The sequence below is a fragment of the Corylus avellana genome, chromosome ca1, assembly GCF_901000735.1.
Source record: "Corylus avellana chromosome ca1, CavTom2PMs-1.0".
Taxonomy (NCBI): Eukaryota; Viridiplantae; Streptophyta; class Magnoliopsida; order Fagales; family Betulaceae; genus Corylus; species Corylus avellana.
In genome coordinates, this window is record NC_081541.1 from 9,356,709 (window position 1) to 9,371,531 (window position 14,823).

The following is a 14,823-nucleotide window of genomic DNA, read 5'->3' on the forward strand; positions in this document are numbered from 1 at the left end:
GGGAGCACCACATCATCATTGTTAGAAAATTGTTGGACAAAACTGTAATATAGTATTACTCGATAATTAAACTGTGATTAGGACAAAATTGCTTTTGTTTGTAGGAAGAAAATAAGAAGATCAGTATGCTGATGCTTTTTAGCTGAGGCCAAACCATTACTATAGATGCCTGGTTCATTAAATCAAAAATGTGAACTTAATAATTTAATTAATATTCTAACATTTTCACACGTAGTCTCAAATTTTTCATTAATAAAGCTCAAAACATAAAATATTGAATTATAAAAAACACAGTTTTAACTCAAAACCTTTTGACAATATATTAAATAACTACTCTTTTGGCCGGAAGCAAACCAGAAAGAGACCGTTAACCATATAGGAGGAACCAAACGAGGAATCAACCAAGATTAAAAACTCCATGTGAAAGCAGTCGTTCGCTGGGAAAACAAGTGTACTTTCTCAATTCACACAAATGAAAACAACTTCTTAGAAAAAAAAATTGTACTTTAATTTCCATCCAGAAAGAAACGTGAAATTGGTTTTGTTTTTACATATAAAAAGGTTCACAAAACACCTTAGAAAACGAAGATACACACACTGCCATGGGAACGTGACGAGTGAAAATTAGCTGAATTTGCACCATTTGGAGAAAGAAAAAACAAAAAGGCACAAATTACACGTTTTCATCCCATGAATTTTTTTTCTCTACGATAAGGACTTGATAGTGTTGCACCTTGACGGTGCAAGTAGTAGTAGGAACAATACATGCATAGAAAATTGGGGACAATCTTGAATCCCTTTTATAATTTATTGTGTCTTGAGAACCAATGTATTGAGTGGAAGAACATATGCAAGCACATCCCTCAGAGGGGCAATTGTTAGGAAATTACCTTCCAGAAAGGAGAAAACCAGTCATAGGTGTAAGACCCGGATCCTAGCATGGTACACACGACGGATGACACGGAAGAAAAATGCAAAATTACATTGAAACAATATGGTTCTTAACAGTGCTTCATTCATGGCTCGGGTTGCATTTTCTCACATTCTTCCCGGATCGACTGGAAAAGAACAGTGGATAGATATCGTTCGCCAAAGCTGGGAAACACAACCTACAAGCATTTTGAATTCTCAAATGAGTGCATAGGTAAGGTGGTGAATAGAACAAAAGTTATTTAGAATAATTCACTAAATATTTTTACTGCATATTCGACAACATATATAGCTTTAAATCCCAAGTGCCAGAAAGAGAACAAAAAATCCAACATAGTTGTCCAAACTACAAATTCCACAATTCATGACTTGTTATGGTGGATTCAAATATTGAGTAAGGCCACTCTTCATATAGATTTTTGCATTGGCTTCACACCGGTTGATGCGGCATGTTTTAAATCGCTACACGTCAACCGGTGTCAAAATCTAGTGTGAAGAGTCGCATTACTCTCAAGTATTTGACTGCTTCTGGTTGCTGACGACACAAACAGTTCAAGAAGTGGTGATGATGGGAACCACAGTTTCTGGAACCAACTAAAATACTTTAACTAAGGGTCCACAGTCTTAAAATAAATGCTTCTCCTTCATTGGAGACCAAGTCTACAGGAAATTTACGTGTCAGATGGCTGGACTGCAGAACCTCACTCTGCCAATCAGAACGTAAGTACTTTATTGGTTTGACCAGAATGGATTCATATATGGATGCTCTAGTTTTGGCCCAACACAGCCAAAAGCAGAACATTAATATGCATTAAAGTATTAAGGAAGATAATTATAAAATATATAAGGCATCTACCAGTAAAGTACACCACCAATTGTGCAAAACCCACCCAATGGTGAAAAGGGGGACCAAAATTAAAAGGGGCTGCTATTTAGCTAAGTCAGACATAGAGGCCCCCAAAACTTGACTGGCTGGCTTTTGGGTTGGTACACAGTGGAAGGCCACCAGGTTCATCTAGAAAGGTCCTTTTAGCCATCTTTGCATTTAATTTAAACTCTACCTAAGCATGTCCACAATTTGTAACACTCACATTGCAACCTGGAATCCCAATTGTCTTTTCTTTTTAGTTAACTTAAAATTAATATTTGATCACTTAACAGCCAGAAAGGAAGACTGGAATGGGGGTACAAATAGCCATAGTGCAATCTTTTTACTTGTTATTACTTACAGTGCACCATCTCCATTGAATAAAATTCAGTTCTATTATCTTACTCTATGAAATGAGACGAGACCAATCAATGACAGCCACTTCATATTTCTACAAAATATTGTAAACAAAGGTCACACATAAAAGCTACTGCAAGAGGCTAGATACATACATATGCATACAACCCCTAAGAAGGTTAAACCAAATAGACACGGAATGCAAGTCGTAAAGCATAATCTAGTTATCTGATCTGTGAAAGCAACTACAACATGCTAATATTTGCTGGTGTGAAAGGTGTCTCCCAAAACCAAAGCTAAACTGAACCAAAATAGAACCACGCACCAGCTAACGTCATAGTGCAGACTATACACAATAGCCCACCAGGTCATTTCTTAGCTGTACGGTTTGTTCCAAAATGTAACATGAAGAGTCTTAAGTATGCCTTGTTACTTATTACCTGCCAATTTATTGATTCTACCAAACCCTTTAACCATTGAAGTTGGTTTTAATTCTCAGATTGATTCTATAATTCTCCAGAGGGCACCTTTCCTCTTTCTAGTGCCGCAGCTCACTCAAGGACTGAATTTCTCACAAGTTTTTTCATTGTTAGGATGAAAAAAGGGACATACCGTAATGAGCTTTCCTGCATTCTCAGGTCTCTTTCCAACCTTCAGTGCGGCAGCAGCTGCCGCCCCAGAGGAGATGCCCACCTAAATAGTAAGGAAACCATGTGAAAAAAGAACAATTTAGCACACACATACATGCAAAAATACTTAAAAATTCCCACACCCACACCCACGCACATACATTCATATAAATGTAACATATGCACATATGTGTATCTGTGAGAGAGAGAGAGAGAGAGAGAGAGAGAGAGAGATTTCCAGGATTTTTTTTTTTATTTTTTTATTTTTTTTGAATCACTAAAAAATTCCCAACCTGCGCAAATCCCACACTCATGGTAGATCGAACCCCAAACCTCCCCCCTGAATGGAGGAAGGGGGAGGGGATGTTGAAGCCAAGGAAAAGTACAAAGAGAGAAGATGATTGAATACAATTCAAATATAAAACAAAGATGTTATGCCCTCATCAACTAGAAGGAGAAAAAGCATATTGACAGCATGACACTACTTCCGATCACTATGGGTCACTATGAGTGGGAATGTCCTGGTAGATTCACAATCCAACTGAATGATAGTAAAGAACATGGTAAAAAGCAATCTATTGCCGCCTTAACTGACTTCCAAGTTCTGTTTCTTCCTTTCTGATTAACTAAATAATATCATGAAGCAGATCTAGCATCTTGCTTGTTGAAATTTCATGACTAAAATATAACTGATCTCTGTGTGTGTTTACAGAAGAAAAAAGATTTGTCAAATCGATGACAAAACCTCATAGGAAAGACTATCTATTCAATCATTTTGTTCTGCTTTCACCTCTCTTTTTCTTGTTATAATTAAGCCATTCTAGTGCATCCAAGTGAATGCAGAGAGGTATACGCCATGGCATACTGTCCAATTGGGCTTCCAACTCAAATTTTAAAATGGCTGAAAAGACAAATAAAAAGCACTAACTAGCAAGCCTTCCTGGAGTGCTACTTGCTTTGCAGTTTCAACAGCTTCATCACTGGATATCTGCAAAAATGACAGCATGTGAGAACTTAGTAATGGTAAACACACAAAAAGAAGAGTTGACGTTTATGACAACTACTAACCAAAGAACTCTAATTCAGATGAAAATTCCTCCCCTTGTAAGAATAAGATGGAGGATGAAGTCGTAAGTTCAAAACTCACTGGGTATGTGTGTAGCTTACTAATACAATAATTTTTTTTTTTTTTTTATAAAAAAAAAAAAAAGGAAAATTACATAGGAAATACTAGTGCCTACACATATTGTGCAAGTGCTCACTAATTGCAAACGCATGTTTTACCCCGTGGACCATTGAACCAAAAGATAAGGCAAGTAAGGCATTGAAGGCGCAGATCTAAGCAGTTTTTTTTTTCCCCTTGAAGATTATACTGTAGAAAGAAGAATGGACAAAAGAAAATCAACATGCTCGTGTATGACTAGAGATGACCTATGTTCATACATAGGCACGTGCACTGCACAAATAAGGGTCACCGACAGATTCTCATTAGACATCTCCAGTCTTAATTAGCACTTGGAAAATGGCCATGTTTATGCTAATTTAGGCTGCATTACATAGCAGCAACAAAGATGATGATCAGTCTATATTATGATCTATTAGTACAAAAATTACTATGTTCTGAAATTTAGCATCTACAATTACCACAATCCCATGTAATGAACCTACTTCCACTTAACTAGTTATTCGCTGATCAGTTAACCAAGAATGTATTGTCATAATGGTACAAAGATGCAAGATTAACAAAATTCCACGTTAGCATAATCAAAATTTGTACTGCCCAAATCAGTGAAAGTCCCACTACTTGGTCTTGGGGTGGTCGGTCATCCATGACATGAGGAGATTCCAAAACCTCCTAGGGAATAAAGTAGAAGAAAAACAGAAAAAATCAAATTGAAGGCAATATGGTATATCATAAAAAATTAAAATTAAAATTAACACTTGACCACTATGACTTCGTCAACCACTTCTCGATCCAAATTCCTGGGTACAAAACCAGCTCCAATTCCTTGAATCTTGTGAGGACCTGCATTTAAATGGTAATAGCATAACAAGTCAAATAATTAAAAAATTTTAAAACCCTTAAAAATATATTAGATTTAACTGAAATAGTCAGAATTATTTGTTGTCTTACCAGGCTTTCCACCTGAAAGTATGTTGCTTTCTAAAGGTTCTATACCAATAACCTGATACATCACGGGTCAAATGGGACTGCTCAAATAAAATATAAATAAAGGTAAAAGATGACAGCCCTTTCTTTGAAAACATTTTTCTCATCACTAAGGGAAATCATATGCCAGGAAAAGCATGAAACTCCCCATCCCTCTTCATAGGACATGTTGTAATGAGCAATTTGGTAAAGTCAGCACATAAACATAAGACAAATGTCCGATATGGTTTGGCAAAAACTTACCTTTATTTTGGGATTTTTCTGTTTAAGGAACTGACCAACACCAGAAATGGTTCCACCAGTTCCGATACCTGCTATAAATATATCCACCTTGCCTCTTGTATCTTCCCAGATTTCTGGACCAGTTGTGTCATAGTGTACCTGCACATAGAACACAGTACCCACATTTTATATCTCACTGTATCAAAGCCAACATGCTACTAAAACAAGATCTCCAGGCCAAAGCATTGTCCTAATAATACAATCCTACCTACACAAGTATTTATATTCTATAGGAACAACTAAGAAAACTTCTCAGAAAAAGCTTCGAATTTGAGTACTCAAATCCTTAATATAACAGCAGTCTCATATCCGGGTCTACCTATTAGCAATCAAACCGAACTGTTTGCTCTCATCTTAAACAGTTTCAATATCATTAATGTCATTATCATCAACGTCACTATTATATATTTTATAAGTAATAAATTAATCATCATCATTACTATTACGTGACTGAGAACAAAATATCCAGGACAAATACAATGAGGAAACTTGAGGCTTAGTTATCACTGGCTGCCATCTAGAACTGGGCCCTTGTCCATTCTACACGTTCCAGGAGTTGTTTTACATTGCTATCTAGACAATCCATATTTCAGGTCCACAACACTAGCAAGATGACCCTATAATCTTGATAGGCAAGAATATATTATACATAGGATGTAAGGTGATTGAAATAATCCCATCAGTACACCACATGGAGAACTCTTAGATGGCTCCTCACAGCTATTCTGTTAATTACGTGCATCTGCACAATATTATTCTGCGTCAATGCAATTGATCTGTTTCTGCAAAATGTTTCAGTTGATCGCCAGACTTTGCACTGCAGGTTCTTTAATTGGAAAAACATAGCTAAAGCATAAATGGTAATACAACAGTAGTAATGAACATAAACTGAGAAAATGCAGGAAAGTTTGTTTATGAAACGGATAAGCCCCATTTCCACCATAGTTACAGGTCTGGGATCACATCGCTCCTTCCATACACTTGCCATCAGGGTTTTCGATTGAAATTGTGACACATGGCCCAATAAAATAGTTCCAGAAGTACCACCTCATCTTGGCACATGGCAAAAAAAAACAAAAACAAAACAAAACAAAAAACCAAGGAAAAAAAGGGACCACCCCATTAGAGGGGATGGATGAGCAGCCATCCCCTCCATTTTCTGTTGTTTTTTTTATTTCTTTTTTTCTTTTTTTAAATTTAATTTTTTTGCCATATGTTAAGTTGAGGTGGCACTGTTATCTCTGTTGAGTTATTTTATTGGGTCTGACGTGGTTTTATACCTACATGTCACAATTTTCGTTAAAAAACCCTAATGGTAGATATATGGAGGGAGCGATTTGATAACAAGCACACCTTAAGAAGCGATTTGATAAATTTTAAACCCTAGGGAGTGATTTGATAAAAGGTTAAACCCCATAACCACTACAATATTTTTCCCTTATTAAAAAGCATGTGCCTGTTAGGACTGCAAGTTTCTTAATTTGTAACATAACATAATTATAATTAGAAGATATGCATGATCAGTAGGATTGCAAGAAAACTTCATCAGATGAGATATGAGTCGAATTCCAATCATACTGTGGGCATATCTGGCATTGTCCCTCCTGACATAAGTCTTCTCATGCTTTGTGGTTGGTATACAATGAGTCCATGACACTAGATAGTGGTAGAAAGCAGTGACAGAGGAGAACTATATCCCGAGATAATTATGAGGTGCAACAAGTCATAAGTGGATACTGTGACCACATACCTTAGGATTAGCAGGATTGTCAAATTGTTGAAGCATGTAGGCGTTGGGAGTGCTTTTCAAAATCTCTTCAGCTTTTTGAACTGCTCCCTTCATGCCCTTTGCTGAATCAGTCAATACAAGCTCAGCCCCAAATGCTTTAAGAAGAACCCTTCTTTCCAAACTCATTGATGCTGGCATTGTCAAGATGAGTTTATATCCTTTTGAAGCAGCAATAAATGCAAGACCAATGCCTGTGTTTCCACTTGTAGGTTCCACCAGAATACTCTACAAAATACATGAAAGAAAACAGCTATCTCAGAATGATTCTGGATGTTATGCAGAGCAAATAAATGAAGCTCCAATTTAGTCTGCCCATCAGAATGAGAGCCACAAAATAATAGGGATACTGATTTGTATGAGTCATCTCATGGTGACTCAATAAAAATCGCAAACATTTGTGTCAGTTAAAAATTACAAATAGAAGACAACAACAGATGAACTCAATTACTAAATCCACAACAAAAGGCTTTAGATTTCACGACAGTCAAGCCCCTACAATTTCATGTCACCATCATTGCAACTATTGCATGCTATAGGCTATTGCCAATATAATGTCAGACAACTTTCCTGCAAAGCTGGAGTAGATGAATACATGATGAATCCAATTACTGGCTTGAAATATAAGTGACACAGGCCCCACTATAATTTATGACAAAAGGCATGCATTAAGGTCCACTTCCTGATACAGGAAAGGCCAACCATAAATTGACCTTCACAACTAAAAAGTTTAGGGTCTGACGGTACACCATTACTCTAGCTTAAGGCATAATACTCCCATAGAAACATACTAAAATGGAATTACATTGATCTGGGCATTCACGCTTACAAAAAATTGCATACAGAGATCATTTTCATCGAGGTGGCCAATCAAGGAAGGGCTAACTTGTTTTAGGAGGAGCCAAATTTCTGGCTCAAGTGTCCAAATGGAAAAAATCCTTAAGGTAATGCTGCGTATAAAGTAAGTGCATATTACAATTTCATCAAAGTGCATAAGAGTTGTATCTGCCGCCCCTTACCTTTCCAGGCGTTATTACTCCTTTTTGTTCAGCATTAGTTATCATACTGTAACCTATCCTGCAGCCAAATATCAGAACACTTAATGAGAACATTAAACATCATTTTCCAAGTCTAGTCCCAAGACTTTTAAGGACAGATACTAGGATATTAGAAGGATAAAAATTATCCTCACAGTATAGTAAACACCTTTTTGATCTTAGATATGACATATGAGTCTTTAATCACTACAACTGGACATATTAGCTGTCTAAATTGTGAGCTTGTTAGGACAGAAAGCTAGATTTTACTCACTGAAGAAATGACCTTTCAGAAAACATAAAATGCATAAGGCACCCCAAGTACACAAGAAGTATACAAGAGAAGTCACCTAACTAGTAGAAGCAAAAAGAACAAGAAACTTAAGAAAAATAATCACCAAAGCAAAAACAAAAGAAGTTGTCCAAAGATACAGGGTATTAAAAAATAAAGACTTCAACTCCTCCAAAGTCCTCTCGCACTCCTCAAAACTTCTAGCATTCATTTTCTTCCAAAGACATCACAAGGCACAAAGGTACCATCTTCTACACAACAACATTTCGAGTTACCGGCAGTAAAAAAAAAAATCCACATAGCACAAGCAACCTCACAATGAAGAAGAAGAAAATCCACAAACTTTCCATTCCTTTTACACATACAACACCTATCAACCACAATAATGTGCTGCTTCCAGAGATTGTCCATTGTAAGGATCTTTCCTAGGGCCGTCAACCAAGCAAAAAAGCCACCATCAACGAAACCTTAGTTTGCCTAACACTCTTCCAAGGGAAGCGAAAACCGTCATTACAAGTCATGACACTAGAAAAGGATTTACCTATAAAATACCCTCTTTGGAAGGGACCCACCACAGCTTGTCCTCACCTTCCGGTCTTACTCTCCCTAAATACAACATCCAGAAGAACAAGGCAAAGACATCCACCTCCAAATCATGAGCTGCTCTGGGAACATCCAGGAATTTCCAAGAGATCCGCAACAAAGGCATCCTTTGCACATGTAATACCAAATAAACCGGGAAAGGCTTCCTCAAGGGCCATATCCCCACACCATAAATCATACCAGAATCGAACCTTGGAGCCATCTCCCACCTCAAATCTAGTATGACTTGAAAACTTCTCCCAACCACTCATAATATTTTTCCATAACCCCACCCCATACGCCTCAATAGGCTTCCTACAACACCAACCTCTCCATGAACTCCCATATTTAGTGTTCACCAAGCCCTTCTCTCAAGTCCATAGCGCCAAAGCCATTTACCTAAGAGAGCATGATCGAACCTCAACAAGTTTCTAATCGTCAACCTGCCCTCAGAGATTAGCGTACACACTATAGACCATCTCACCAAGTAATATTTGAACTCTTTGTCTAGCCCACCCCATAAGAAATCGCATTGAAGCTTCTCAATACGGTTTGTAACACCATGGAGATAGGAAAGAGGGACATAAAATACGTAGGTAGATTGGAAAGGGTGCTCTTGATAAGGGTAAGCCTACCACCCTTAGACAAATACAACATTTTCCAACTAGCCAACCGACATTCTATCTTCTCAATAACACCATCCCAAATATGCTTGGCCTTATGGGAAGCCCCCAACGGAAGACCAATATATTTCAAGGGCAAAGACGCAACCCCAAAATCTAGAATCCCAGCCAGCTCAAACACATTATCAATATCAAAAAATACCTGCACGATCAGAAAGTAAGGAAAATCTGACATATGAACGCCCTGGAACTCCACAAAAGCTTCAAATATTCATAGAAAAGAATCAAAAAGCAGTGTGTATTGTAAGTCCACATAATTCTCAAAGTGGGTCATTCAGATTGTCAGTTCTATCTTCACACTTCAACACCATGAATACTAACTACAAGATGCTCATAAATTTTTAAATCCTAGAGTAGCATTTTTATCTTCCTCACCTGTCCTTGACACTACAACATGGCTCCATGATCTCAAGCTTGGCAGCAATATTTGCTACAGACCCCTTCACAATGCTATTCAGGTAAACCATTGGGGTTTTTCCTATAAGCTGTGTCACAAAGCAACCAATACAAAAAATAAGTAAGAGATTAAAGTATGACACAGTGCTTTTATATATAGATATAAGGTATGCAATAAAAGAAGGCACATAGCTTTACATATAGCAAGAACTGAAGTTTTGGACCCTGACAGAAAACTATTGCCTGCAACTAATGGCATTTATTTGACCACCTTAAAGTGGAAGATTGCAATTCATCCCTGCCACATTCCACTGTAAAGACGAGTAAAGGTGTTCTCAAGAACTTCAGAGTCAAGATGCACCAAGATCAACGTGAATAATGTCAAGACAACTCAATTTGGCCATGATTAAAGTTGTAGACAATCCACAGAATATCAATGCACTTCTTCTCGATGGTTAATGATATAAGAATACTTGATTATATGATGAACATTTCAGGCCAAGAAATATGGTCACAGTACTAGCACATAACCCAAAATCTAAAATGTTGTGAGTAGCAAATTCTTTGTTACCTTGATGTTAAGATAGAGAATTGAGAGAACAAATTCTAACTTTTGAGACGTGTAAGAAGCTAACATGACAAGCAGTATACTCTGCAAACTGATAATCACACTCAGAAATATTTTAGTTTTTTGTCTTCATTAATTTACAGAATTTTGAAATTTTGTAGGTTAATAATACAAGATGAGCTCCTTAACAATATATACAGAGTAGCAAAGAAATTTATAAATGAAAAATGATCCAATTATTATAAAGTGATTATCACTTCTAAGTTGTAAATCACTGAAACTCATTTTTCCAAATTGGATCAGCTGCAGGTAAGTGAAACAATGCACTCTGCAACGATTGATCCAAAAGTTCCTCGCTAAAAACAAGCATTGACAGCTTAGAAAAAAGTTTTTGATAAGTAAGCATTAGATGCTCAAACTTGATGATCCTAATATTATTCATGGATTACTTTAACCTAAAAGTAGCTCCATCAGGAAAGAGTTGACTTTATCACCTGTTAACACAAGGTATCCAAAACAGATAAAGTAATCAAAATTTTGAAAATTTCATGTTCATTGTAGTAAAATATTTTCTTCCTTTGAAGTACAGATTTTTAATGGCAATTTCCTTAAGTCCTTTTAACAAAGTATTAATTTCACAACTAGAGTGTCAATTATTGATGAAAGAAACCCATTTCAGTGCTTCCATCTTCAGTCTTAAAGTGAAATTGTACCTCAGCAACACTAGCCTGGATAAAAAATTGATACTCAAAAAATGTTAACATTATACATTAAAGAAATAATCCAACCAGAAGTTCCCATGATAATAGCAAACCTTATCAGCAAGTGTGAAGCCACAGAATAGATTGCATGAATTTTTTAATGGTTTAAACAAGCTTTCTTCTAAATGTTCCACTTTATTATATTCTAGAATTCACTTTCGAATTTAAAAGCATTGGACTAAGCCCGTCCGAAAATACATAATAGCATCACCAGATTACTACTTTCTTTTTAACATTTTGATTAATAAGTTATATCATTGGCTCTTAAATCCACAACTTCCCTCTTCAACCCATTCTTACAGGGGAGGAGATGCCATTGAGGTACAGTTCATTGGCCAAACTACTAGTTAAAAATTAAAATCAATAAGCACATTTCACCTAGAAGAAAAAAATGAAAACTACAAAAAACTTAAATCTTTGTTCCATAGTTATTGAACGCAAAAATCCTACATGAAGTAAGAGTTTGACCAGATCAACAATTACACAAAGCACCCAGATGTTATTGACCTGCATATTTCTCTCTCACTTTTTTATTTTTTTATTTTTTATTTTTAATTACGAATACAACTACATTGCATTATTTTTCAAGAATTAAAAAATATTATCCCACCAATTAACCTCGAAATGGTCAGTTTACTCAACAAAAAATATAATAAAGTAACATAACAACTCACTCTTTTTATTGGTCAGAATAACAATTAACTTAAAATGATTTAAAGAGCTGTAATTTTCATCCTTGTTCACCAATAAGTTGACCTCCAACATAGCTAGCATAGTCATAGTAAGACTTGACCTTATCAACAGTAACAAAAGTACAACGAAGATTCGAGAAAACATATAAATTTCCTTTTAAGTTACCTCTTCTAGTCATGAATGCGTTAAAACATCTGCCAATTGCCATCCATTTTCTCAACAAATCAAAACGGCCCACTTCATGATTTTCGTTAATTATCAGGAAAAAATAAATTTTAATAGTCGGACATGGTTGAAAATTTACATCAAATCTGAAATTTTCCAATAAACTAATTCATAAATAGATACTCTTTAACGTGAATAACGTATTCACCAACACTGAAGCATCCACTAAGCAGCAAAAACCAATCGAAATTCTCCAACTCACACTCAAATTTCAGTAATGTAAAAACAACCCAACTACATAATTCCCACAAATAATCCTAAAAGCAACATGATTATCTCGCATAAGTAACTTAATTCTCAGAGTTAACCAACTCCAACTAAAATGACCAAGAAACCAAAACGACCCACTTCATAATCCTCAAAATTATCCTTAAAAAGAAGAAGAAGAAGAAGAAGAAGAAGAAAATGGATTGTGACTGACCTGAGTGACATCCTCGGCTATGTTGAGACCTTCAATCTCTGTCGGGGGCTTCACAGACACTGCCTTGCACACGACAGAGCAACCTGAAGACAGCCTCCTGCTGGCACAATTCTTGTTCCTCAGCCTCAAAGAAGTGGGCGTACCCACCCAGGATTGTTTCAATGTCCGAGAAGAGTCGGCAAAGAGCTCAGATTTGGAGTTGCATAGAGAGGATGTCAACGGATTGATCAGAGAAGCAGAAACAGCAGCAGCCATTGTTTGTCAGCACTAAGTTCGCTTTCCTCTGGGGTTTTGTGTTGGCCTCTCTTGTTGAGAGAAACGAGCAAAACGAAAGTATTAAAAGGATGATTTTTGGCTGTGAGAGACCCGGAGGCTTTGGTTTGTTTCGGTGCAAACTACATGGAAAAATATTTTTCTGCAAATATATATATATTTGAATTGAGTCTTTAAAATAACTCACTTTAATGTAAATCGAGAATTCGTATGTCTGAAGTGAAGATTAAGCAAAACGAAATTCTGAATATTTTATTATAAAAATAAATTAGAAGCTCGCATCTGAAAATCAAACTCGACAAAGCATAGTGTGTGATTATATTATGGGTGGCTGCAATTTTTTTCTCGAATTTTACAGTAATTAACTACAAAATATTTCATTTATTTTGGTGTAAAATATTTTGCCTTTTCCAAAAAAAATAATAAAATAAAAAAGATTATTTTTCGCCATTTGTTGTAAGTCCTAAAAAAAACCCTATCACATTTGCTTGTTTGGAGCGTGAGTAAGCAGTGAAAAGTAATTTACATAAATAAGAAACCTAAATCATAATATGCCATTATTTTTCTTAGTCAAATACTAAAAAAAGAAAGAAAAAATGAAGGCCACTGAATTCGTTTAATTCTCTCTCATAACATTTCGTTATTCTGGAATCTGAGCTGTGATTGGCAAAATAGCAATTCCAGCTGTCCTTAAAGTTCGTCGTCTCATACCGGTTCTCACTCTCCCTTCCATATTCCTTTATAGAAAAAAAATTCCGCTAATCATTGTCTATGAAAACAGACAAAAAAATTTTGGAAAAGAAAACAAATGCCGGCCAGATTCAATGAACTGCTTCTTCATCTACTCACGCCACGGAATGGAATCACTTTTAAGTCCTATTTGGTGTGCAGAATAGACCTTTAGATTGGATTAGTTAACACTATGTATAACTAGTCATTTATTTGATAACACTCTATTTCTGAGAATAGTATATTCTCATGGGACAACTAATCACATACACACAGGGTTAGCTAAGCCACTAAAAAATGAGTGGCTTAGCTAATCATTTCCTGTATGATTAAATTAATTGTGTAAATTGTCACAAACAACCTCACTTGTGGAATTAAATTTCGTTCTCTCTCTCATATTATTCTATATTTCTCTCCGTTTCTCTTTTCTCCGTCTTTATATTTCGTTCTCTATATTTTTATCTCTTTTTCTATTTTCTTTCTGATTCTTCTGGTACAGTTTTTCTACAAGTACAAATGAATTTTTTTTCTCTCTATGTCGTCTCCCTTCTTTGTACCGTTTCTCTCTTTTTTTAAAAAAAAAAAAAAAAAAATCTGTTTTTTGATTTCTTTTAATTCTCTATACCGTTTCTATCTGATTTTCTTCTTTCTTCTTTCTTCTCTCTGTTTCTCTGTTTTTTATTTATGTGCCTTTTTTTCTTTTTCTTTTTTATTCTGTTTCTCTGAATCTCTTTTTTCTCTTTTTTTTTTTCTTTAACGGAGAAACATAATCTACAAGGTTTTTATAAAATACAAATATATAATGTATTTTTTGATTTCTTTTGATTCTCTGTACATTCTCCAACTATATTTTTTTGATTTCAAGATTGAGTTTGATTCTGTTTTCTCTAACTATATTTTTTTATATATATAAATAATTTTGTATCATAATTGCAAAAAAAAAAAAAAAAAAGAGGAATGAAAGTCCTTAATAATATAAATTATATTTGTATTATAAGGGTATTTTAGGAAATTTGATTACAATATAATTTGTTTTAGGAAAAAAAAACCACATACCTGACATAATTAAAAACAAAAAAGAAAAAGAAATTATAATAAAGTTGTTTATGTTTTTATAAAAATAAAAAATAAAAAAATAAAA

The 14,823-nt window shown here is 35.4% G+C and overlaps 1 protein-coding gene across 1 annotated transcript; it reads right to left on the reverse strand.

The window, feature by feature from the left end:
* Positions 1–766: 766 nt before the first annotated feature.
* LOC132167154 (cysteine synthase, chloroplastic/chromoplastic) lies at positions 767–13,178 on the reverse strand. Its single transcript, XM_059578054.1, has 10 exons — positions 12,681–13,178; positions 9,992–10,101; positions 8,042–8,099; positions 6,987–7,250; positions 5,198–5,335; positions 4,919–4,970; positions 4,731–4,810; positions 3,713–3,772; positions 2,768–2,848; positions 767–1,109 (listed from the first exon to the last, which is right to left on the reverse strand). Exons 1-10 carry the CDS (start codon positions 12,933–12,935, stop codon positions 1,017–1,019), a joined length of 1,191 nt encoding a protein of 396 aa, XP_059434037.1. The 5' UTR covers positions 12,936–13,178; the 3' UTR covers positions 767–1,016.
* Between the last annotated feature and the right edge of the window lie 1,645 nt (positions 13,179–14,823).